This window comes from Pimephales promelas, chromosome 4 (genome assembly GCF_988280905.1).
Source record: "Pimephales promelas chromosome 4, fPimPro1.hap1.1, whole genome shotgun sequence".
In the NCBI taxonomy this organism is placed as follows: Eukaryota; Metazoa; Chordata; class Actinopteri; order Cypriniformes; family Leuciscidae; genus Pimephales; species Pimephales promelas.
Window position 1 is genome coordinate 37,170,166 of NC_142772.1, and position 25,260 is coordinate 37,195,425.

Sequence of the window (25,260 nt, forward strand, 5' to 3'; positions counted from 1 at the left end):
TAGATGCTTTCTGGACTCTGGAGGGCTCACATTGCTCTTGTGGGTGTTTTATCCAGAATCTACTGTATATAGACCCACTGACAGAAGCTACTCAATTTTGTTACGGACGACATGCAATTTGCTATATTACAGTAGTGTACAACGACTGGATAGATAGATAGATAGATAGATAGATAGATAGATAGATAGATAGATAGATAGATAGATAGATAGATAGATAGATAGATAGATAGATAGATAGATAGATAGATAGATAGATAGATAGATAGATAGATAGATAGATAGATAGATAGGGATGTAAATACATAGGTAGCAGGGGCGTTGCGTCCAAGGGAGGAAGTGCCACCTCAAAAATATGTTGAGAAGATAATCTATATTACAAAAATAAAACAACGCAAATATTACAAAATATGTCATTAAAAAGAGTACAAGCCTGGTTACTCAAGTAACACTGTCCGCCAGCGACGCAGGTGAAGTAAGAGTGCCTCTGTGCCCATTGACTGACTTTTAACAGACCCTTCAGACAATAGTGTTCAGATTGTTACTGCCTTTAGTTATTATTTTGGAATAAATGTAAAAATGCGCAAAAACACAAACTTGAAATTTTATTTTTGGATTTATGAAATGTTACATAGTGTAAAGATACAAATATAGAATTGTATTTGGTAGGTAGGTAGGTATAGTTGGGCTGGCAAGGTAACACTAGTGTCTGGGTGGAAATGGACCAACATGTGTGTGGTGGTTTTGGAGGGGGAGATAAAGTGTAGCTCCATCAGCTCTGTGTCAGTGTCTGACACTTCTCTGTGACAGATATGGCTTTCCTCAGTCTCTTAACTTCTAGAACCTTACTTAGTCACCTTTTCCTCTCAGGTAAGCCTTTCTATCTTTCCCTCAGCATTATAGCATTCTCATTTCTCTGTGTTCTACTAACTTACTCATTAACAAAAAAAAAAAAAAAAAATCCCTCCCTCCACAAATAATCATATCCACAAAAAGCACATTACATGCCTAATTTAAGCAGGCTAACCTCATAAACGTGTAAATGTCTTGCTCTCACGTCTCACGTCAGCCTGGATTAACCTAGTAGTTTGTGGTCATAAATCTTTTACACTAAACAGCATCTTCACCTATTAATCAGCAGTATGCACCCTCAATTTAACTAATTTATAAAGTCTGCTTCACAGTAAATTTATTTTTAATTCCTTGTTGTGTTTATTGAACATTAATGAGAAGACATGAAGTATGAGAGAGGCATGTTATGCTGTACCGAGCCAAAGGGAGTTGCAGCATTAATTTTACGTTTACAATATTTTAGCCATATAATTTTAACACATTTTTTAATTCACTGAGTTGATATGACTCATGTTAAGTCTGTTTATTGGTAATTCAGTCTTTATTAAAAAAAAAAAAATCGAAGGAATTAATTCTGAACTGACAACTAGACTTCTGCTGACCGAATAAAGTAAAGGTTGAAGGATTTACTCTCCACATAGGACTTTTGATATTTTAATCCTTGTGACTTTTGAGTCTCTAATTTTAGTAAAGGGACTGTCACCATAACACTGCTATGCAAGCCACTGTATTTATAGCATATGTGTGAATTTTCCTTGATTGGTTCAAATGTTCTTGACGGGTAACTATTCTGCTTTACACATGCCAAATAAACATACATCTTTAGACATGAGGCATACTCTTTCACATATACTACATAGAATAATCATTCCACTGGCAAATAATAATAATGTTTTATTGACAGGTGAGCTTCTTTCTCTTTGTCTACTGTTAAATGCGTCCATTATCACCAATCCCACTCAAACTCCCCTGACTATCCGGATCCCGTCCACATCAGAGGTTTTACCTGCTCTGCCGGCTGCCAATCCTCCAGGCCCACAGGGAGTGTCGTATTTACAACAGCCTCCAAAGGCAAAAGCTGTGGAAGGGGAGAATGTGATGTTACCCTGTTTTTTAAAAAGTGATATGGATGAAGTACTGGCTGTGGAGAAGGTGCGCTGGTATGTACAGAGTTTGGAGGAAAGGAGGAATGTTCTACATGGAAATGAGACGGTGGAGGATGTGTTTGCTGGTCGTGTGTTTTTGTCTGGTGATCTGCCTATGGGAAATCTATCTATGACACTGAGGAACATTTCAGTGGAAGATCAAGGATTATATTTGTGTGCCTTCATATCAACAAACTCAACTGTTCTTCATGGAGGTGGGACCAAACTCAGCATCCGTAAAGAGCTGGGTGAGAGAGAATTAGTTTAGTTTACAAACCAATATTCAGATACATCATTTAATTTTATACATATATTTATCTTTTAATGAATCTATGGCCTGTTAAACTCAAGGAAGACCTTAAAGGGATGGTTAACCCTGATGAATTTAAAAAACTGCTGTTATTTTACTCACCCTCAGGCCATCCAAGATGTAGGTGTCTTTTTTTTTCATCAGTAGAACAGTAAAGATGATTTTTAGCCATAACCGTGGTCCTTGGTGATGCGTGAAATACAAGTCAACTGCTGCCATTACTTTGAGAATCAGAAAACATACAGGCAAAACAAAATGTAGTGACGGCACCCAGTAACTTGCATTATAAGAATCGGACCACGGTTTCAGCTAAAATGTTTTGTTTGTTTTTTTACATTTCTACTGAAGAAAAAAAGGTGAGTAAATTAACAGCAAATTTCCATTTTTGGGTGAATCCTCCCTTTTGTGATTTTCTTAGTGCAATTCAAATCACGGATATTAAAGTTAAATTGTATTGAAACCATTAAAAAAACATTCTGTTACTTGAATAAAACAGTAACTGAAAAAAAAACTGAAACTGTTTTTTCAGCTGGTTGCCAGCATTTTCATTTTGATGTATTAAAATAATTAAAGTGAAATAAAAATGTATGGAAACTATACATTTTAAAAAAAGTAATACAAAAACTAAAAATGTAGTTTTTTTATTTAAAAATTAAACTGAGAACATAAAATATAAAAATAGCTATAAAAACTTTTAAAATTTAAATTTAGCATAAAAATTATGGCATGTGCCAATAATCTGTTATGACTAATAAATATTAACGTGAAAAAATCAAATGGTTTATATGTGAACGCCAGATAACTGAATAAATGTGAACATATGAAGTACTGTTTTTAAAGAGGCAATTACAATCATTCATCTGAGACAATGACAGATTACAGTGAGAATATACCTTTTTTCATCAAATGCCCACTCAGGTGTGATCGAAGAGTCGGTGGGCACTATGATTGGCATCGTTGTGGCAGTTGTTGGCGTGGCAGCGGGGCTGGTTGCTGTGATTCTGACTCAGTTCAGGGACAAACTAAACTGCCTGCCGAAATGAAGTGGGAGTCGCGGCCTTGGTGGTTCAAAGTGTGGAGAGGTTACAGTGAAGGCCAAAGGTAAAAGAGAACAAGCACACATACTCTCACAGTCAAACTGCCAAGAACTGACCACTGACCTCAGTGCTTGAGAGAATTACATCAGTGAACTGTGAGACATTTAGCTCACCCCATGTTCTGAATGATAAAATAGACGAATACATGTGACCCCCTCAAACATGCACAACCCATCAGATCTAATATAGAAGAGCAAGAGCAGCTGAGTTATGAACTATTGAGCTTTTGTGAGCTTGCATGCTTTTTTTACTATTTCAAAATTTACATTTACGTTTATTCATTTAGCTGACGCTTTTATCCAAAGTGACTTACAATTGCTATATATGTCAGAGGTCGCACGCTTCTGGAGCAACTAGGGGTTGAGTGTCTCGCTCAGGGTGTCTCGCAGTGGATTCAAACCGGGGTCTCTCACACCAAAAGGCATGTGTCTTATCCACTGTGCCATCACCACCCCATGGATTACCTGGAAAATACCTGGATTTCTGCATGAATGGTTCCTTAGATGAAAAATTGTTGTTGTTTTTTAATCTAGTCTGCTGTGTTGTATGTTCTCAGTATCAAAATCAGTCTTTTCATATGATCATAACAACATAGGACAGATGTAAGTTATCAGACTCTGATCTGATGTAGGTTCTTTGCATACCTTACGTTGGGTAGATTGACTTGTACCAGACTATCATTAGGAAGTAATATCAATCAGAAACTGACCTTATATCAGCACTTAACACTAAACACTTTTTTTTCTCTCAAGAGATGCCTAATCTTAATACTTGTTCTTTCATTCAGTGTACTGGTTTAATTAAAGAACTTATTTGCAAAGTTCTTCATTTTCACCTACATGCCTTTTTTAAGTCCCACTAGGACATTCACTTCAGAAATAGCTGGTTGAGAACTGTTTTTTTTTTGTGACTGGTTTTGTCCCATGGTTTGTTTACTGTTTAAATCCCCATCTATCCTTCTGACACATATAAACAAAGTTTATAAAGTTCTAATAAAAAAATAATAATAATAAAATAAAGTTTTATTATTCAGTGTGTCGGGTGAATTTCCTTCGTCTCATGTAACTACACATGCATCCACAGGCTGAAAAATGTCCATGAGGCCAGATCAACACTGCATTACCGTTCAGAAGTTTGGGGTCAGTACTTCACTTTTTATTTCTTTCAAAGAAATGAATAGTTTTATTCAGCTAGGACGCATTAAATTGATCAAAAGTCACAGTGAAGACTTAAATTGTTACAGAAGATTTCTATTTCAAATAAGCACTGTTCTTTTAAACTTAATTCATCAGAGGACCCTGTAAAGAGTGTTTTCAACAATAATAGAAAATAAATGTAATTGAGCACAAAATCAGAATATTAGAATGACTTCTGGAGGATCATGTGACACTGAAGACTGGAGTAATGATCCTGAAAATGTAGTGTTTTTTTAAATATATAAAAGTAGAAAATGATCTTACCAACCCTGAACATTTGAACAGTTGTATGTAAACAATCTATTTTTGTTATTATAAAACAGAGTCATTTAAACAGTTTCCAATCATTTAATTCTTTGGAACTGAACACACAACAAATGTACCACTACAGAAGCCACAATAATCTACACACACACACACACACACACACTCCCAACTCACACAAGCTCACTCACATGAATATGATAAACAGTCAAAGGAACACACATAAAGCAGAAATCACATTCATGAGACAAAACAAGATACAAATAAATAAGGGAAGCCTCAATGATCCCTTTCTGACTTGAATTGTTCCCAGTATAACACATTTCTATTGGTCACAGAGAAAAAAAAGGAGATGGGAATAAAACACTGTGCTCCCCGTGCTCCAAACACATGCAACAAGGACTCATGGGAAAGGTGGTGTGAAAAAGAGATGAATTTTGTTTTTGTGCTTCCAGTGTTCTCAGCACAGAGAGCTCACAGAGGCATTTGCTTAAGATGCTAAAATACAATCTTGCAGTTCAAACACCAAGTAAAAGCCATAGCTATAGAGTGAGAACACTCCGTTTACGCTTTATAAAGACCATATTCAGATTAGCGATGGCTACTGGCTCCGACTTTCATTCGTTGAGATCAGCTGAACAGCTTTAGTGTATATTAAGACGAGAGGTACACATGCACAAGGGAGCACTGGGAAATGCACTGCACAGCACGGGGGGGGGGGGGGGGGGGGTCAAGTGAGGTCAAAGGTTGCTTTTAGTCCTCAAGAGTGCGGAACGAATTCTGCATGTCTTCCAGCAGTTGAGCGTAGTCAGCTTTGATCTTTGCTTCACCCTCTTTGACCGGATCCTACAAAACACACACGCATTATGTAAAATTGGTCAATGTCAGCTGAATGAAATTATTGTAAATAAACAAATAAAAAAGAAGTTTATATATGTTTTTTAAAAATGTATAATAATACATTATATTTTATAAATAATAAATACATTTTTAATATTTTAATACTAAAATAATGATGGTTTGTGGTAATGTATACTATTATAGTATTTATTCATATTTTGAATATACATTTTATATATATATATATATATTTTCGCTTTCGCTCTGATAATTACTGCAATGTTATCATATCCGATTATACTTTTGAATTATCGACGCAAGAACATACATTATTAACTCATTTACTAACGCTATTCTAGAATATTAAGAATAGTCTTCCGCATATTTTGTAGCTTATAGAAACAAACATATTTAAGCGTAAAAATAAGAAAAATTGTCTGCACGAGTCGCCTAGGCTGTGTGACAGTGGGAGATTGGCGAATTTCTCTGTTTTGAAGCAATTCATTTTGTAACAACAATATTCTAAGATTAGAGTAAACGTTATAATTATCTATGCAATGTGTAGAACAGGCTTGCGGATATCAATAAAACATGTCGTCAAATTATTTTTGAGAGGATCAAAAAAATTTTTTTTTTGTTATATTTGAACTATGCCACAAATTATTTGTATTTAAATGTAAAATTCATACAATAAACATGGTTAAAAACATTGAACCATAGTGATGTATGACAAGCCAGTCAAAGCTCAAACACAGACACGTGACATGCTAAACGCTCTAATCACACACTTCAATGAGTTCATTATCAAATGTAAAATTATTATTTTTGTCTCTAGGAAGCTGCATTCAAATCCATTTTGGCTCAAAAATCTTAAGGGGCACGTGTATGGCAAGCCGTATCAACATTTAATCCTTAAAGGAGAACTCCAGCGCAAAATGAACCTTTCGTCTAATAACACATTAGTACCTAGTCAACTGTTCCCTGAGATTAGCGTATAACGCTAGTATATGGGGGCATATAATGAGTAAAAAGAAATTGCTAGTTAAAATAGCCCCACACTAACACATAATGAGGGTCCGTGCATGCAAAACGAGCCATTGAGAACTTTGTAAGTGTACTAGGGTTGTGCCGATAGACGATAGTATCGTGTATCGACGATAGTCTGACATATCGCCGATGGCAGATGCCTTTGACGATATCAATACGATAATTGGCTCGTTTTACCATAATGTATTAAATTATTATTATTAGGCCTATTATTATTATTATTATTATAAAGCTAGTATTGTTATTAAATGAATATTAGGAACTACAATTAATTTGCCTTGCCTAAATTTACAACGACATCATCTCATAACAATTGCACAACACACGCACTAATGAGGACTCCTCTAAGAGAATGTTTTTAAAACAGACTAAAAAACATCCCACATCAAAATTTAATTGCAAGGCGATCCATTCACAAATTATCAAGTGTGCTCGTTTTAACAGACGCAAAATTCAATTTCCTACAGATCCAAGATGAAAACGGCATCGTTGTTCGTCAGTATTTGTTTCCGTAACACATTAACAAAACGTTTAATGACACTAACACTAAAAACAATACAATTACTAAATAGTATTAATAATAATATCACTAAAATAGTATTATAGTTACCGTTATCATCGTCGTCTCTGAGGGAACGCGGCGTTAATGCAGATGCCGAAAGCAGTTCGTTTTTACTTTCACTTTCAGAGATTGAGCGCGTTTACATGCGACGACGTTCTTAACCTGATTATATTGAATAAACTTGACAATGCATGTGGTCATGTAAACGTTTCCTTTATCAGAGTCAAGTCATAAGTATAAGTATAAACCGATCGACTCAGCTAGACGTTTGGCCCTTGCTCTTCTATCGGCATTTAAAACACATTAACCCGCGTACTTCGTGCTTACTGTGCGCATGTGAAGTGCGCAGAGAGCGCACTGGTAGGGGGGCACATATCGCAAACTCCGACTTTTTCTGACCCAAGAAATTATTAAAACGTGTTTTCATCTCGTGCAGAAATAGACCCTAGTCAAAATGCTGCATGTAACGGCATGAGGATAGGCTAATGTGTCCGTAAATTTCCCGTTGACAAACAAAAGGATTAGGATCTCTTTTTTTTACCTCACTATACCAGGAAATAACCTGATCCTATTAATAAACACTACACCTTTGCTAGCAAAATAGAAAAAGATTATCGTATATAAAACGAAGTAGGCTAATAAAACAAGAAAATTAATGAGTAGGCTCAATAATCAAGTTAATAATCAAATAAGTTAGCCCCGCCCCCTCACGATAATATCGTGTATCGCCGATCTCACAGGCTGACGATAGGACGATATGAAAATGGAGCATATCGCCCAACACTAAAGTGTACAGAGCGTTTAATAAGAAGATATTTAAGAAAGACAGTCCACTTTGCGTATACAGGCAGGAGCCATCTTTGGAAAACAGTCTCGACAAGTCGAACCACGACGTGCCAAGTGAGCTGAACTGTATGAAATTTAGCGAACTTCTGAACTGTATGAACAGAGTTCATGGTTCGACTTGTCGAGACTGTTTTCCAAAGGTGGCTCCTGCCTGTATACACAAAGTGGATTGTCTTTATAAAATGTATTTTAATTAAATGATCTGTACATAATGAATAAGTACTAGTACTTAATGTAATATATACTAGTATCTAAAAACAAGTACTAGTAGCATGAAAATATATACTAGTAGATTTTAAGGATTAAATGTTAATACTGCTTGCCATAGCATGTGCTCTGGTGTCAACGCAATTTTTCAATAATTTAATTTTTTTTAATGGTTTTAGTCTCAATTAACATCAACTCCGAAACACTGAATTAAACTAAACAAATCGAAATTGGTCATTGATTACATCATCAAGAGAATCCTGTGGTCGAGGATCTTTACTTACTACACTAATCCCAAAATCAATACTTGAGTAACACTACCTTGAACTTCATGGAACTGATCCGATAAAGAATTTCTCCCATGTGTTCACGGATCTGCGCCCAGGTGATCTTATTATCGCTCTGTGCTGTGGTTTCAACAGCATGCCGGGACAGGTCATAAAAAGCTATCATATTGGACAGGATGCCCACTGTCTTATAGAAGGGACAGAACCTAGACGAGAAATAGACAGGGAGATAATGTAGAAAATAATTAGTACAGACTGACAAACAGACTACTAGAACAACGAGAAATCAAAACACAGGGGCTGTGGGGAATGTCACAATCTTTATTGTACAGATGATGACTTTACCTGTCATACGGAGTGTAACCGTTCTGCTGCAGGAAGTCATCTTTAATAAGTTTGGCCACCTCCAGAGTGATTTTATCTGTCTCAGCCAGGGATGCCTAAAGTTAAGGAAAGAAAATAAACCCAGGCATGCGTTCAGAATCAATATTAAAATATTGTATAACATATATACATAAAAAAAAAAAAAAAAAATCAAATATCCCTATAGAAAAAAATGCAAAATGCAAACAACATGTGCCAGAAGCCGAATACCTTATTCGGAAAGGCACGGAGAATGGCTTCAAAATGAATAACAAATTCTACTGGATAATAGGCAAAAAAAATTCGACAGACACAGTTACTCTTAGTGTTTGCAAGATAACAGGGGAGCTAGTGAATATTATACATAAAGCTCTAAAATCACTACGCAGTAATAATTTAAACTTTATTAATTAAATGAGCAGAGTTATATTATATATATATTTATATATAATGACAAACAATAACTAAGACACAAACACACCTTTCCAACCAGTTGCACAATCTCAGCCAGATCCTCCTCCTCCTGCAGAATCTCTTTGGCTTTGGTACGCAGCGGCACAAACTCTTGGAAGTGTTTGTCATAGTACTCATCCAGAGCTCGTGTATATTTACTGTAACTGATAAGCCAGTTAACAGAGGGGAAGTGTTTCCTCTGGGCGAGCTTCTTATCTAGACCCCAGAACACCTGAGCGCAACAGTTCAAATGAGAAGAGAAATAATGAAAGATACTACTTCACTGCTTTATTTAAAAGAGTTAAATGAATAAATCCACCCACCTGCACAATACCAAGAGTGGCAGAAGTCACAGGATCGGAGAAGTCACCACCAGGGGGAGACACGCTAAAGAGAAACATTCATTTCAAAATGTGTGGAAAGAACAGCTATAACGCCCCACACAACAGTTATATTTTTATAAACGAAGTCTGTAGAAACTTACGCTCCCACAATGCTGACGCTGCCCTCTCTCTCTGGGTTACCCAGGCACTTCACTCGCCCTGCTCTCTCATAGAACGATGCCAGACGGGCTCCAAGGTATGCGGGATACCCACTATCTGTGGGAGGAAAACAGGAAGGTTATCCAGTATAAGAACGTTTTTGAAAAAAAAGTCTCTTATACTCAACAAGGCTGCATTTATTTGATTGAATATACAGTAAAAACTGTAATACTGTGAAATAATATTACACTTCACAAGAACTAAATACAGTGCTTACCATAAGTGAACTAAAAAGAGGAATAAATCCCAAGGTATAGTGAAGGGTATGTGATGGTGTGGGACTATTTTAATTCCAAAGGCCAAGGGAACTTTATCACGATATATAATACGCTGGATCCATGAAATAAATGGCCAGATAAAAATCTGCCTGCCTCTATGGGAATTTAACATAGGGGTGTTCTGACTTATGCACCCTGTATTTTAAGGAAGAACATTAATTTATTTACGGGTGAAAAAGGGTGTCCTTAAAGGTTGGAGTTCTCCTCAGTTTTTTACAAATTAAGGCATTATGATCAATTTCCAAAAGATTTTTTTTATTATTCCTCTTTTTAGTCAACTTTAGCATGGGTGTGTTTACTTATGCTAATCACTGTATATATTCAAATGTAATGGCAACGCTGAATTTCCAGCATCATTACTCCAGTCTTCAGTCATATGATCCTTCAGAAATCATTATAATATGCTGATTTGGTGCTCAAGAAACATTTCTTATTATTTTCATTAAAACAGCTGTGCTGCTTAATATTTTTGTGGAGACCGAGATGCATTTTTTTCTTCAGGATAATCTGATTAATAGAAAGTTCAAAAGAACAGCGTTTTATAAATGTATGTACTGTCCCTTTTCATCTATTTAATGCACCATTGGTGAACACACAATTATTATTTTTACTACACAGAAATTTGCAGTGGACACAAAACAGGGATTGCTGAGCTGTACATACCAGCAGGCATCTCAGCCAAACGTCCGGAGATCTCCCTAAGAGCCTCAGCCCAGCGAGAGGTGGAGTCAGCCATCATACTGACATTATAGCCCATGTCTCTGAAGTACTCAGACAATGTGATACCTGGTGACACACAAGCATGCTAACTTTCTCTTCTCTTACATCTCATTTTACTATCAATAATTGTGCTTTATCAAAAAAACCCTGTTTCAAGGCGCTCCGCATTACAGCACACTTTACTTTCTAAAGAAGGCTCTTGTGTTTACCAGTGTAGATGGAGGCTTCTCTGGCAGCCACAGGCATGTTTGAGGTGTTGGCCACCAGTGCTGTTCTCTTCATAATGCTCTCCACCTTCCCATCCACCTCCATGGTGAGCTATTGAACAAAATCACAAAATCATAAAATCATCTAAACCACACAACAGGGTCGCATTAACCATTCTAGGTATGAATGTCATATCGCATTCATAAACGTAGTATTAAGCGAAGTGACCAAGTATGCTGTCATTAAGCTCAGCCATACCAACCTCTGGAAAGTCTCTTAATACTTCAGACATCTCGTTTCCACGCTCGCCACAACCAACGTAAACGATGACATCACTGTTGGAGTACTTGGAGAGAGACTGAGAGATGACAGTCTTACCACAGCCAAAGGCTCCTGGAATGGCTGTGGTTCCTCCTTGGACACATCTGCAAAACGGCAGAAGTTAGGACTGCGCCCGTGCGCCGTAATGGTTAAACTGATAATCACAACCGTGTCATTTAAGAAATTACTTTGTACATTTCGTCAGAATTATTCCACTTTCACGTACTGTACACCACCATTCAAAAGTTGTGGGTTCGTAAGAAATGCATTAAGTAATATTGATGCAAATGCTTTTCTTTTGCACTTTCTATTCTGAATAGATACATCCTGAAAACAATGCATCATGAATATTAAGAATATTAAGCTGCACTACTCTTTTCTACATTGAAAATAATAAGAAATGTTTCTTGAGCACTGAATTTCTAAAGACTTTAAATATAAAAGTTATTTCAAATTGTAATAATATTTTACAATATTATCGTTTTACTGTATTTTTGATCAAATAAATGAGGTTTGCATAAGAGACTTAAGGTGATGATACACAGGGCAACTTTTTGAGCAATGTTGTTGGGCAATGTTGCCGTCAATGGGCAACCAGATGAGACAACTGACCCACGACCGATCTACATTATCCAGATAGAAATATATTGCCCATTTTCAAAGGGAAAGTGCCCAAGCAACATTGCTCAAAAAGTTTCCATGTGTATCATCACATTTACATAAAAAAAAAAAAAATCACACACTGACCCAAAACAACAAATCAAGAGTGTGTCAATTCATATGCACAGTTTAATTTACCTCATGTAGTTTCCTGATTTATTAAATGTATCATGTATTTATTCAGGTCATCGCTGAGAAGATTTGCTGACAGATTTAGTAGCAGCAAATAGCACAGGCGGCAACAGACTGGCTTTATTACACATCCATCTGAGCAGAATGGCAGTGGTGATCACCAAACTCCAACATATATGTTTATCTGGTTTCAGGTCACCAGGTTGAGGGCAGAAAATGTATCAATTAAAATGTAACTCTCAGATTGGGGATTTAAACTCTACAAGCATGAAAGCTTGTGGTGGCTTGTTACCAATGAAAGATAAAGGAGAGGAAAAAACGATAAATAACCAGAGGGCCACTATCGCAGACGATTCTGCTTTATTCATTGAGAAAAGCAGAAATTGTGATCATGACTAAAATATGATTAGCTGTCCAGCCTTAGCAGAAATATTAAAGTAAGTGTCAAGTACAATATAAACTTTACAGTCTCAGTGTGATTTTGAGACTCACGGAAAGAGGGCATCCAGTACTCTCTGTCCAGTCAGCAGGGGGTGGTTGGCAGGGAGCTTCTCGGTAACAGGCCTCACCTGTCGCACAGGCCACACCTGCACCATGGTGAACTTCTCCTTCACTCCTTCAAACTCCAGTTCCAGCACCACATCCTGACACACGCACACAGTGAAAAGGGAAGTTCAAGTATTTAGTGAGATTAGGTTTCATCCTCATCTTCTTCACGTCTATAAATGTGTGGAAGTATTTAAGGACGTGAGGATGATTGTGAATGTGACTCACAGAAACATCATAATTTCCTGTCGGAGCGAGGTAGGTGACTGTTCCCCTGCTGCGGGGGGGCAGCATGATCTTGTGCTTGATGAGAGAGTTCTCATGCACCAATCCATAGATATCACCCCCTGTGATGTGACTTCCAACCTGAAAAAACAGTCAGAGGGTCCAATTGACATAAACATGCAGTACATCATTTCAATGTAATATAAAAATAATTTGCCGTTACAATTGTTGCTGTTTGGTGAATTTTCCCGCTTTGAAGCCAAAATATGCCATTTAGCTTGTATATGACAAAGGAGTTGTTGCATGTGGGTGGTTAAAATTTGACAAAATATGAATGCATCAACACAACCAGTTGTGAGATATGTATTATATGGCCAAAAATGATGCGTGCTGTGCTTCCAGCCTTGCAATGTCCAATGCTGATGGTTTCATTTGTTTCTAAAAGCTACAGAAGACTTATAATATTGTTAAAGAGATAGATCACCAAAATGAAAATGCTATCATCAAAGTCTTATTGGTTTAAAATGACATAAAGGAAAGTAAATGATGACAGAATTTTTTATTTTTGGTTGAACTATCCTTTTAATATTCTGGAATAGTGACAGTAAAGGTGTTAATAATGTATCTCCTTGCTTCATTTCATAATTAAACATAGAAATGGTTCTAAAAACATTGCAGTAATTATTACGATGAAAACAAAAAAGTTATAAATAATGGGGTCGGATTTTTCCCCTGAAACACAAACAGTGGTCTCAAAAAGTGAATTCCACTGTTTTCCAAAAAAATAAAAAATGCAGGGTGATCTCTGGCAGTCGAGTTTCAAATGATATAAAAATTAACCCAGCCCCCATCCATATTATAAAAATATACCACCACTAGACTATCACGTCTTAGAAAAAAAGTACAGAACTGTCACTGGAGCCCCCTCGAAATAGCTTGCATGACGGCCCTTTATACAGAGAAAGACACGCATAGTTCCTTACCCTCAGGTTTTGAAAAGGAGAAAATTCCCACTTTAGATCCCTGTTTAAAGCTCCAATGTTAACCCCTCTAGGGATGTAGATGCTGCTCGTGAGGTCATTGATGTCTTTCAGGGGACGCTGAATACCATCAAAGATGGAGCCCATGATTCCAGGCCCCAGCTCAACAGAGAGGGGTTTTCCAGTACGGAGCACAGGATCTCCGACAGAAACTCCAGCTGTAGATAGCTCAGGAAAACTTATAGACAAATACAAACACATGCAAAAACATACGGTGACCGCACCATGATTATTACCATGGTAATCTGCCGCATACCACAGTAATGAATGAATACCATATTTACATAATACTGCAAGGTACTTTAAATTATTGAATCTTGGTAATAATTCTGTCCATATTATAGAATTTTTTGGTACTTATTTTTCGATAACAAAACACACTATCCATGATTCAGAGTATCTGTGTTGGTGAAAATGTAGAATAAGTTTTTTTAACAAAAAAAAAATCCCATGCCAGCTTCTTTCAGTAATTTTCATGAAGAAAACCATACTTGAGTTACTAAAACTTTAAATAAGATATGAAATACCCATTTTTCCTAACAATTCTAAAACAAAATTTGGATTAACTAGATTAAAAACTTTTTTAAGGGTTACAGAGTAAATAAATCACTGATGAATGGTAAAGGATACAGGTCTCCTCGTACACCTGGATGGTTGCCATATCTCCCTCCAATCGGATAATCTCTCCCACCAGCTCACAGTGGCCAACACGCACTAGTTCATACATAGCCGCACCTGCCATCCTAGTGGCCGTCACCACTGCAGTGAACAAACACACAGACTGTAACCTGTCCATCACATGACTAAGTGACAGAAAGTCAAAATACACTACTTGAGAGATAAACTTTGTGCCGTGTGTTGAATTTTATGCCAAAGTAACTTCTTTAATTTGTACTTAACATATATGAACATTGAGAACATGTTTTTATTTTTTACCTGGGCCTGAAACCCCATGCACATATCCAAACTGATCCTCGCGTTCCTCATCTCGTATTTTAGGCAGTTTGGAAAAATCCATCTTGTGTGTTAGAAAACCTGAAAGTGGAAATGTGAGACAATGAGAATCATTCAAAACGCATCACTATCATTCAGACAAATTCCAAATCAAAAAATCAATATTGCCAAGACGTGTTTTGATTTTCATTTTTCATAATTCCAATAGAACCACCAGGTCTACTGTGTTGCTCCAGTTCAAAGCAATACTTGAAGTCAAATGTGAGATTCAGTCTTATTGGTATGATATGGCAATGACCAATGACAAATTTAAAGACTTTCTTGATGTCAACATAGCAAAATAGCAATACTAACAGAACCACTATTGCCGACCGCTATTCATTTAGATCAACACTCTACTATACACTCATGTTGTAAAAGATGAGTATCAAAGGGAAATGTTATGGATTTGATTGTTTTACAAAACGCACTATTGAATTACGAGATCTAGAAGACTGTCGTAAGGAACCATTGGATGTCAGGTGACAGATGGTTGCTAGCAAAGCCTCTGGTCAGCAAATGAGCAGATTTCACCAGAGTAGAAAATGAGATAGGACCAAACAAACTGATCTGACAGCAATTAAAATAATTGTATAAATAAAGAAAAGATTCGTCTTACTGTTTTAGCATGAAATTAACGACAATCCGTGGAATATCCTACCAGTGTGGCGAGGAGAAAAATTGTCACGACATAGGTCAGCTGACTACCAGGATTAAGGAAGTTCGTATACACCATGGTATAGTGCGCCATTATGGCTCCCCCAGTGGAGATTTTACGTGGAAGTGTATAGCGCAAATGATCCAACATGGCGCCTATACAACCACAGCTTCTCAATGTCCTGTGCGTCAGGACACAGGGCTCAACTGCCACCAGCCAAGCATAATATGTTGATATTTTTCAAAATGTTGGGCACCGGGTATTCCACCAATGTATAGAATTAAACTTTACGTTGGACATTTTGGCAGGTTTTGGGTTATCTTTGACGAACTTTCATGCATATTCATTACGTTCTCATCAATATGCATCAGGCAAAGAATCTGGCGCTCTTTGCGCGGTTGCGTCACAGGGTGATTCCTGTTGAGACCGCGCGTAACGCAGACGTTCAAGACTTTGTTTGCAGTTGCAAAAAAGCTAGTTTCTGATTTTTTTTCGGAAATTAACCGCGGACTTTGTATTTTTTTCATGTCTGCGGATACAATCAAGGTGTCATCGGTTTCGTAATTATAAAGCCAACGGCTTCAATTGGCTGGTTATCAACGACTCGGACGAGGACTGATCGACGACATATCATCATAATTATCATCGATATTTGAGGTCTGGGCGAAATAATACACAGTTCAGCTTTGTTTAATCTGAACCGTGATCAGATCTTCGGGAAAAAAAACTGGTCATTTGCAAAGTATTGCAGTTTTGATCGCAAGACCGCTGTGAGCATATGGCACTTCGGTTTTGCGCCAACAGTTAGCTTAGTTGTCTGCTAAGTCCAAAAGCAACTGGACAGATTTTTAATTATATATTATTTGGAAGACATTTCGCTATTCAAAGTGACTCCATAAGGTCATCAGCTGGAAATCAAAGAGCCAACACAACTTTGTGGTACCACCCCACCATGTTGGGAATTATGGATCATCACCAAGGTAAATAACTTGTTTTTCTTATTGTCATATGAATATTACGTTACCTTTCTCGTTTTGTTGTAACTTAGTCTATCGCTCCAGTACTCGATGTTTTAAACGAGCCTCGTGTAACCCACCCATTTAACAAAGAGCTCCTGGATGGATTAACTACTCATGCTAATAGTGATATATCCTCTTAGGTTAAGTAACTTGCTCTAACGTACACGTAACGGCACCTCTAACCTTATAACGTTACTATCTCAAGATACGTAACGTGTAATTTTCTAAGCATATTTGAAAAGATCAGACTCCAATTGGCTTCCTTGTTTCGCTGACTAGACAGTGTTTCTTCTGCTCGTCTTTAGCATTTAGCATAAGCAGCTCTTGTTCGAATGTGAAGATGCTTACTTGAGCAATTGAGTTACAAACGTTTGCAACAATCTTGAACATTTTGAAATCGATATGTTTTGGTTACACCTGTAGCATTCCAATGGTCACGTACGAAAATGACTCTTAAGTTACTTCAACAGTGGCTAGATAGCATAAGCTAAAGCTAACTTGACAGTTCGTTCTATGGTTTAACGCTGTAACGTTAGTTTCAGCGTTTAACGTTAACATTGTTTTGCCTGTAATGCAGATGTCTTCTGTTTCTTTTACAGACACCGTCCGAAAATGTAAAACTGAGGCTTTGGTAAGTGCTGTCGCAGTTATGTTCTGTAATGGTTTTAAATGGTGACACAGGCTCGTTACTTATTTATAGCTAAGGCCACATGTGGCCGAACATGGGGGGATGGGCTGTGGATAAGATCTGTATCTGTTTTTAATAACTAAACCTAATTTGCAAACATATATTGGTTTTTAAAAATTATTTGAGATTGGTGTCAGACTGGTGTCATAACATTTTTATTTATACGTGTATATATATTAGTTCAGTCTAAATGTACTGTTAATCATTGCTATTGGTCACTATTAATGTATTTTGTCTTTGTTCCAGCCTCCAGAGCGCAGGAAGAGGACCGTTGAGGATTTCAATAAGTTTTGCAGCTTTGTCCTGGCCTATGCTGGGTACATTCCACCTCAAACAGAAGTGAGTTGAATGTCATAAAACAAGTTATTTTGTACAGAAATCAAGGGGTAACCCCGACCGTCTTCGTGGTAATCACCTGCTGTTGACACAATTGTTTCTTAAAATACGTAAAGGGAAAATTCTGTCATTAATTACTCACTCTCATGTTGGTTCAAACCCATAACACTTTCATTTATCTTGGGAACACAAAGTAAGATATTTTTGATAAAATCTTTTTTTGTTGACAGCTACGCAACTACCACTTTGACGCTTTAAAAAGTTCATAAAAAGATCGTAAAACTAATCCATATGAATTAAAGGGTTTAATCCAAAATTTCTGAAGATACTCTGTCGCTTTATATGATGAACAGATTTAATTAAGGCTTTTATTCACATATAAACATTGATCAGAGAACATAAACAGAAGCTCAACTGAACCTGCTTGAAGTGCAAGAACAAACCTCATTGGTTCCCACTCATCACACGAACATGCTAAAGCTTCCGTTTACCACAACTGATGTGTGAGTTGATGAATGTCATGTGAAAAAAAACAGCTAATTTTAACCTAACGTATAACACTTAAATCACAGAACATTTCCACCAGTGGTGCAGAAACATTGTCAATGTCATTTATGGCCGTTTTCATTGATGAGGAAATAATTAAAACAGGACAATATAGTAATATCATGTCAGCATTGAAAACTTTGAATTTTTTTCACCCAGGGTAATTTGAAAAATATTAAGTTATGTCTGTTTATAAGTTTATATTCCACTATGCAATACAAAATCCTATGCAGATTATGAGGGTACTACATTTTTGTTAAATTCTGCTGATGTGCGTTTCCAGGAGAGTTCATGGTCTCCGTCTTCATCTCCATGTACACACGAGCTTTCTGAGCTCTCCGGTGAAGGGTCCGTAAAGGATAGCTGGACTGACGCTCACTCCAACCTCAACAGCATTCACAACTTGGTCTACAAAGCTGAAACTGACAGCAGCAGCACAGAGTTCAGCCATCTTCAGTCGGACAGCTCCTTAAACCAGATGAGACTGAAAGACTCCCTGAACCAGATCCATCTTCATAGTAAAGCTGAGAGGAAGAAGGTGAAAAAACTCGGACGCTTATCTTTAGGAGGGCCGAGAAAAAGCATCTCGGAGGCAAGAGCGCACAAACAGTCGAAAGCAGCTCTGAAGAAAATGAAGAGATCGGTAAAGACTGAGAGTCACTTTACACCCACAAGCCCTCTGAATGAGGGGCTTCAAAAAGAGGAGGGACTAACAGAACAGGCCATTCACTTGCATGAGGCAGGGCTTAAACTGGAGTCCAATCAAGAAACAGACCTGAGCTCTTGCGAAACAGACACACTCGTGACTGATGAGGATATTATGGTGGAGTCTGGTAAGTGTCAATATATATATATATTCAGCTATAATAACACATGTTATAGATATGTTGCCTTTTAAACTCATTTGCGTGCTTATCAAGGATCTTCTTCCTTGAAGAAAACATGTTTGCTTTTGTATATTTTTTATTGCAGCATCTGATCATTTATCAATCTTTCAACCATTATTATTGTTCTATCCACTGTAGGTGATGATTCATGGGATCTGATTACTTGTTATTGCGGGAAGCCTTTTGCGGGACGTCCCATGATTGAATGTGACGAGTGCTCCATATGGGTTCATCTCTCCTGCGCTAAGATTAAGAAGTCCAACGTACCTGACATTTTCTACTGCTACAGATGCAGGGACTCTCGGGGTTCCACGGTCAAAAGAGACCTATGAGAAAGAGTGTGTTGGTGCAGATGTGTGTATTTAAATGGACGAGATGTTCTCATTCCGGTCCTTTTTACTTTTCTGATTACTATTAATTAGTTTCTGTTAAATTAAAAGATTTGATTTATATAACTGCATTTGTTATCCTTTGTTCTGTGTTGACAGATTTGTCTTGGTTTATATTAAGTGGCTTTCAGGTTTAAGAAGGCTTCCTAAATCTCCTGCACTTATTTGCACTACTGTATTTTGATTGTACACAAATAAACTAAAATTAATATGGGTGGAAAATGTGCACTATGACCATATAGTATGTGGATTAATGAATCAACTTCTCTTTTGGCCCTCTGGTATTTCAAAGTAATCTAGTTAGTTTGAAACCAATATATAAAACAATTTCAGTGATGATTGTTATCACAAGAGCATGTCTGGGTAATATCTCGCTACAAGTCAAGAAAGAAATTTATTTTTGCATAAAGGACCATTAAGAGTTATTATTTTTTGTTTGTTTTCAATTACTTTTCATGACATTTAACTGCAATGCTACTTCCAGTGAAGAGGTGTGCTTAATGAATCCGGTGTTTTTCAGTCTTGCCACTGAGGGTCCCTCTACACATTTGTTGCAAAATAAAACAAACACCATATTTGGTTCAAGGTGCACTCGAAAGATCGAATGGGTGCAATGGGCTTTATGCCCAGCTGCACTACTTCCTGAACTTCAGCCAGCTTCTTGTTTCCTGTCTGCCATTATTGGCCAAATTGATTGATTCAGGTGTGTCTGATTATTGTTGCCATGACAACTGAGGTCAAGCACACCTGAGTTAATCAATTTGGCCAATAATTGCAGACAGGAAACAAGGTGCTGGCTGAAGTTCAGGAAGTAGTGCAGCTGGGCATAAAGCCCATTAGGAGCGTAAAATTAAGGATACCTCCAACACAGATCCGACTGACTCAAACACTGTTTAAATCAATGTAATTTTCAAGTGACGTTCTAGGAAAAATATTTCAGTCTTGTGACGAATATTCTCACTTGTACTGTTGCAGGAAGTTCTCAGATTAACCTTTGACCGTTGTAAACCAAATTTCTTGTTTTCTGTTAGTTGTGTATTAAGTTGCAGTTCAAGAATTTCGGCACCATTTCCAACTTTCGTCAAAAATCATGGTAGAATAGTTCAGTTTTTTAATTTAAGAATTAAATTGTTAAGTTGTTTGTGTCCTGCTCATCCCAGTGTATATAGTATATGTATGTATGTACAGGTGTATATGTTTGAAAGATGAGGAAATGCTATATTTTTCTGACCATATACAGCAGTAAATTCTGAAAATAAATGTTCTTTTACAGTCAAGTTGATGTTAATTTGCACTGTTTTGTATGTTGTTGTCACTGCTTTCTCTCTGAGCAATGTCCAAAGGGAGTGTAGTCAAATGGGTGTGGCAAGACATACAAATACACTCTCCCCAGTCACATGCTCCAGTGCAGGTGTGTGATTCTACACTGCTTATATACTGAGTATACTGAACCTGAGGTAAGAGCAAACAATATGAGATTTGGATTTGGTTTTGCTATGTAAGTTTACTTGTGTAAATTAAATTTTTCTCAAGTTCAAAGATTGCAGGGTAGAGGAAAATCCTTAAAGGAAAAAGCAACAAAAAAAAGATGTGTTATTGTCAGCAGGATTTTACTTTGAAGCAACATGTTATGTGTTTTGAAGTAATTAAATAGAAATGGCCTTGAATGCTTTCCTAGCGGATCATCGTGCTTGGTGTATCTTTTACCAAAAGCTATTTGGCAAGGAGCGTGTTGATTTTGCCTTAAACATCTGAATATTGTTCAGCTATAAGATTAGAAGCAAATTTTCTGTTCTTTTACGCTTTAGTTTAGTACAATGGTTTGTTTTGTGTGTGAGGTGTATGGAATCATTATTTTTTTACCTTTTATTAGAACCCTTCTTGCCATTTACTGAGTTTAACATGGCCCAGCCTTATTCTAGCCCAGCGGCTGTACCACCTGGTTTGGAGTACCTTTCACAGGTGAGCACGAATATTCAAGCGAGTAATATAATATGTGAAGATGTACACAATAATAGGTATTTTGTGATGGGGAAATGTACACTGGAATATGTGTTTGTGTGTGTGTTACACTGAACAAAATGATTGTTTTTGCCCCCATTTTTCATGAGCTGAACTCAAAGATCTAACAGGTTTGTGAGCAATATTTGAGCGAAATAGGCCTTTTGTGTACATAGAAAAAATACTTAGATCTTCAGCTTATGAAAAATGGGGGTAAAAACAAAAGTGTTGTGTTTATAATTTGTTCAGTGTGTATACACACACACACACAACATATGCTCCCTGTCCTGCTATTACAGATTGACCAGATATTAGTCCATCAAAAGATTGAGCTCCTTGAAGGTAAAGTAACTAATTTATTATTCTATGAAATTATTCTATAATATATTCTACAATACCATTCAAAAGTTAAAGATTGACCATTTTTACCTTAACGCAGCTATGGGGCACAAGACTTCTTTCAAAAACATAAGTCTTACCGACCTCAAACTTTTGAATGTGTTTTATATAGATCCTATATTTATTTTTGGAGACTAAATAACTGTCGAAATGCACATAAATTCAAAATGCTAATGAACAAAATTAATTCTCTTCTTTTCCAGCCATTATTGGCTTTGAGACTAATAATCAGTATGAGATTAAGAACAGCCTGGGTCAAAAGATCTTCAACGCTAAAGAAAACACTGACTGCTGCACACGGAATATCTGTGGTCCTCTGAGGAGCTTTGATCTGCAGATAACAGATAATTTTGATCAGGAAGTGATTCACTTAATAAGGCCTTACCGCTGCACGTCCTGCTGTTTCCCCTGCTGTCTTCAAGAGGTAACAACTGAAGTTCTGACCTTTGGAGATCTGGAAAAAAACAAAACAGAATTGTTCAACAAAATGTTGTCTTTGCAAAATGTACTATTTTTATATAACCCCTTTTCCAATTCTTTTTCCTGTTTGGATATGACTGACTGAAGATGGAAGTGCAGTCTCCTCCAGGGAATACAATTGGCTATGTCAAGCAAGACTGGCATGTGTTTAGGCCCATGTTCTCTATCTATGACATGTCCAAAACAAAGGTGCTGTCCATCGAGGGGCCTGTGTGTGCCGTAAGCTGCTGTGGGGATGTGGATTTCGACGTATGTATTCGTGTGTGATTTTGTCAGTTTATCACCTTTCTATGTGTGTCTGTTTGTTTGTGAAACAATGAAATGAACAGTATCTGGTGGATGATTATTTTTTGGATTTCGTAAGATTACTTTGAATAGTTTGACCTAGGTTATGTGCGTTTGTCTGTCCTCTGGTGCAGGTTACCGGGAAGGACGGGCATCCAGTTGGTCGTATCAGTAAACAGTGGACTGGCCTGATCAAAGAGTCACTGACTGATACAGACAATTTTGGGATTAACTTCCCCATGGACTTGGACGTGAGGATGAAAGCAGTTCTGCTGGGAGCATGTTTCCTTATAGTGAGATATGACATAAAACATCCATTCATCCACTAATTTATACCCATTATTTTCTTTAACCGCCATTCATACATTTCATTTGATTGTTTCTCTGTGTTGTCCCACAGGACTTCATGTTCTTTGAGGCGACTGCTGACTCAGGACAGCGATGCAGTGTGTTTGGCTAATAGGGAGTGTGAGAAAGATTGTGGTTCTTGATGAGATATCTTGATGGTATACTCGTATGTAGTATCAAAGTTGAATATACTTCTTTGTATGTGTTCTAAAGTCAGGAAAATCACCATAAAAGCATCTTAATCCAGACTGGCTCTAGAACGGGTTTTTTAGTGTTGATTTTTTGCTTTTGTGAAAAATGTTAAATAAAGCATTTCTTATCAAAATCTCTTTGCTCTCGAAGTTTCCATGACCACACCTTTGAAACGCATCATGCATGCATCACTAACCTTACATTTGCCTTATTGTTCTTATCACACATTTTTTCCAGTAATTATCACATCGGTTTTTTAAAAGGACATATGAAGAGTTCAGATGCAAAAGCCTCTAAATGCCATTTGAAATTTTCTTCTAAAATGACCATTTTTATCAAACTTGTATATTTAAGTTCAGTAATTTCACTTAAATGACAATTAATAGGTAATCTTCATTGCCATTTAAGTGAAATTACTGAACTTAAATTTTAGAAGAAAATTTCAAATGGCACTTAGAGGCTTTTGCATCTGAACTCTTCATATACAGTTTATCTGCTTATGAATTTTCAATTCTGGTCATAGTTGACGGCTACAGTGCATGGGTAAGGCTTTTTCCGTTTCTGTTTTTAGCTGATGAAACAATGCAATTGGCTTATTTGCCAATGTAGACCAATAATACTTCTACAGCATTTATTAATTAGTTAATGTTCATTTCAACATTTACTTATATTTTATTACAATCAAAAGTTATATTTGTTAACATTAGTAAATGCTTTGTGAACTAACATGAACAAACAATGACCAGCTGTATTTATAACTAACGTTAACAACGATTAACAGGTTACCTGATAACAGGTTCAGCATCTTTACATATGCGGATACAATCTAGATTTAACAAGTATTCTGATATGTGGCTTAAAACATAATTTAGAACTGCACTTCCAGATTCCAAACAATTAGTGAAAGCCTAACCAGGACTCCATCAATGTGAATGGAGATGTCATGTTGGGCCAAATAGCAGAATTTCAGTTTTTATTGTTTTTAGATTTTAAGTTTTTAGATTTTAATAATAATTTAAAGTTAACCCCATAATTGTACCTACATAATTGTAGGATTCACCCAGAAACCTCATAGGCCTCCAGACGGTTTGAATCTAACAACCTTAATGGGCTTAATGCCCAGCTGCACTACTTCCTGAACTTCAGCCAGCTCCTTGTTTCCTGTCTGCCATTATTGGCCAAATTGATTAATTCAGGTGTGCTTGACCTCAGTAGTCATGGCAACAATAACCAGACACACCTGAATTAATCAATTTGGCCAATAATGGCAGACAGGAAACAAGAAGCTGGCTGAAGTTCAGGAAGTAGTGCAGCTGGGCATAAAGCCAATTGAATTTTAAAAATCTCTCCACTAGGAAAATGGTCACTTGAGAGGAAAAATTAAACAATTTTAATTTTAAACGATTAAGGTTTTAGAACAGAGGTTCGGTGTATCAGTCAAGAACATAATACTATTACCCTTTTGTTTAATATTAAATCCTCCTCACAAATAATTCTTAATATGTGTAAATATTTGCATTTATACACACTGAGTTGGTCCCTGATAATATATATTTTTTCCATTATGTGAGGGGCATCACTAGGCCCTTTTTAGGGGGGCTTCAGGGGAAAAAAGAAAGGATGATGGAGATGAGGATATATCAGGTATTAAGAAATAGTCTACTGGTTTAAAGCTCTTTCTTATCATTTTTTGGTCTTCAAACGTATTGAAATGCACATATCAGATAAATACAAAAATTGAACCCCCCACCAACCTCACATTTAGGACCTCTTAATAATAAAGCCCTGTCTACTGGCATAAGATCAAACATGAATCTGTAACCTTTAATGTGAATGAATTTAATAAACTAGTTACCTAGCTTTCCTAGTTTTCAGGAAATGAAAATTTCAGTAAAAGAA

General features: G+C 36.8%; 4 protein-coding genes across 5 annotated transcripts; 3 read left to right on the top strand and 1 right to left on the bottom strand.

Annotated features, from left to right (window-relative positions):
• Positions 1-812: 812 nt before the first annotated feature.
• Positions 813-4,365, top strand: LOC120469573 (uncharacterized). The gene is made up of 3 exons (XM_089130424.1): positions 813-864; positions 1,742-2,245; positions 3,226-4,365. The coding sequence occupies exons 1-3, from the start codon at positions 813-815 to the stop codon at positions 3,348-3,350; spliced, it is 681 nt and encodes a 226-aa protein (XP_088986550.1). The 3' UTR covers positions 3,351-4,365.
• Positions 4,366-4,928: 563 nt separating this feature from the next.
• Positions 4,929-16,834, bottom strand: atp6v1aa (ATPase H+ transporting V1 subunit Aa). Of its 2 annotated transcripts, none has more exons than XM_039660008.2 (15): positions 16,816-16,834; positions 15,077-15,175; positions 14,771-14,899; positions 14,084-14,298; positions 13,104-13,241; positions 12,822-12,973; positions 11,479-11,641; positions 11,219-11,327; positions 10,953-11,075; positions 9,954-10,068; positions 9,793-9,856; positions 9,498-9,701; positions 8,999-9,093; positions 8,688-8,859; positions 4,929-5,710 (listed from the first exon to the last, which is right to left on the bottom strand). In XM_039660008.2, the coding sequence occupies exons 2-15, from the start codon at positions 15,156-15,158 to the stop codon at positions 5,618-5,620; spliced, it is 1,854 nt and encodes a 617-aa protein (XP_039515942.1). In that variant the 5' UTR covers positions 15,159-15,175; positions 16,816-16,834; the 3' UTR covers positions 4,929-5,617. The 2 variants fall into 2 exon arrangements, with proteins under 2 accessions (XP_039515942.1, XP_039515941.1); XM_039660007.2 differs by lacking the exon at positions 16,816-16,834 and adding an exon at positions 15,753-15,887.
• Positions 16,021-20,933, top strand: phf23a (PHD finger protein 23a). Its single transcript, XM_039660011.2, has 5 exons — positions 16,021-16,771; positions 17,410-17,441; positions 17,745-17,837; positions 18,664-19,213; positions 19,406-20,933. The coding sequence occupies exons 1-5, from the start codon at positions 16,744-16,746 to the stop codon at positions 19,597-19,599; spliced, it is 897 nt and encodes a 298-aa protein (XP_039515945.1). The 5' UTR covers positions 16,021-16,743; the 3' UTR covers positions 19,600-20,933.
• A 602-nt stretch (positions 20,934-21,535) lies between these two features.
• Positions 21,536-23,507, top strand: plscr3a (phospholipid scramblase 3a). The gene is made up of 6 exons (XM_039660013.2): positions 21,536-21,618; positions 21,957-21,999; positions 22,260-22,480; positions 22,624-22,785; positions 22,956-23,114; positions 23,222-23,507. Exons 1-6 carry the CDS (start codon positions 21,559-21,561, stop codon positions 23,279-23,281), a joined length of 705 nt encoding a protein of 234 aa, XP_039515947.2. The 5' UTR covers positions 21,536-21,558; the 3' UTR covers positions 23,282-23,507.
• Positions 23,508-25,260: the final 1,753 nt, after the last annotated feature.

What these genes read in the sequence shown, in the direction of transcription:
- phf23a (XM_039660011.2), top strand. Translation starts at nt 16,744, where the DNA reads ATGTTGGGAATTATGGATCATCACCAAG. An exon ending in AATTATGGATCATCACCAAG is followed by an intron (nt 16,772 to 17,409) that starts GTAAATAACTTG and finishes TTTCTTTTACAG; the next exon opens with ACACCGTCCGAAAATGTAAA. An exon ending in ACATTCCACCTCAAACAGAA is followed by an intron (nt 17,838 to 18,663) that starts GTGAGTTGAATG and finishes GTGCGTTTCCAG; the next exon opens with GAGAGTTCATGGTCTCCGTC.
- plscr3a (XM_039660013.2), top strand. Translation starts at nt 21,559, where the DNA reads ATGGCCCAGCCTTATTCTAGCCCAGCGGCTGTACCACCTGGTTTGGAG. An exon ending in AAAGATTGAGCTCCTTGAAG is followed by an intron (nt 22,000 to 22,259) that starts GTAAAGTAACTA and finishes CTTCTTTTCCAG; the next exon opens with CCATTATTGGCTTTGAGACT. An exon ending in GTGGGGATGTGGATTTCGAC is followed by an intron (nt 22,786 to 22,955) that starts GTATGTATTCGT and finishes CCTCTGGTGCAG; the next exon opens with GTTACCGGGAAGGACGGGCA.
- LOC120469573 (XM_089130424.1), top strand. Translation starts at nt 813, where the DNA reads ATGGCTTTCCTCAGTCTCTTAACTTCTAGAACCTTACTTAGTCACCTT. An exon ending in CTTACTTAGTCACCTTTTCC is followed by an intron (nt 865 to 1,741) that starts TCTCAGGTAAGC and finishes CAAATAATAATA; the next exon opens with ATGTTTTATTGACAGGTGAG. An exon ending in CAGCATCCGTAAAGAGCTGG is followed by an intron (nt 2,246 to 3,225) that starts GTGAGAGAGAAT and finishes ATGCCCACTCAG; the next exon opens with GTGTGATCGAAGAGTCGGTG.
- atp6v1aa (XM_039660008.2), bottom strand. Translation starts at nt 15,158, where the DNA reads ATGGATTTTTCCAAACTGCCTAAAATACGAGATGAGGAACGCGAGGAT. An exon ending in TTTGGCTGAGATGCCTGCTG is followed by an intron (nt 10,069 to 10,952) that starts GTATGTACAGCT and finishes TTCCTCCCACAG; the next exon opens with ATAGTGGGTATCCCGCATAC. An exon ending in GGTTACACTCCGTATGACAG is followed by an intron (nt 8,860 to 8,998) that starts GTAAAGTCATCA and finishes TTTCTCGTCTAG; the next exon opens with GTTCTGTCCCTTCTATAAGA.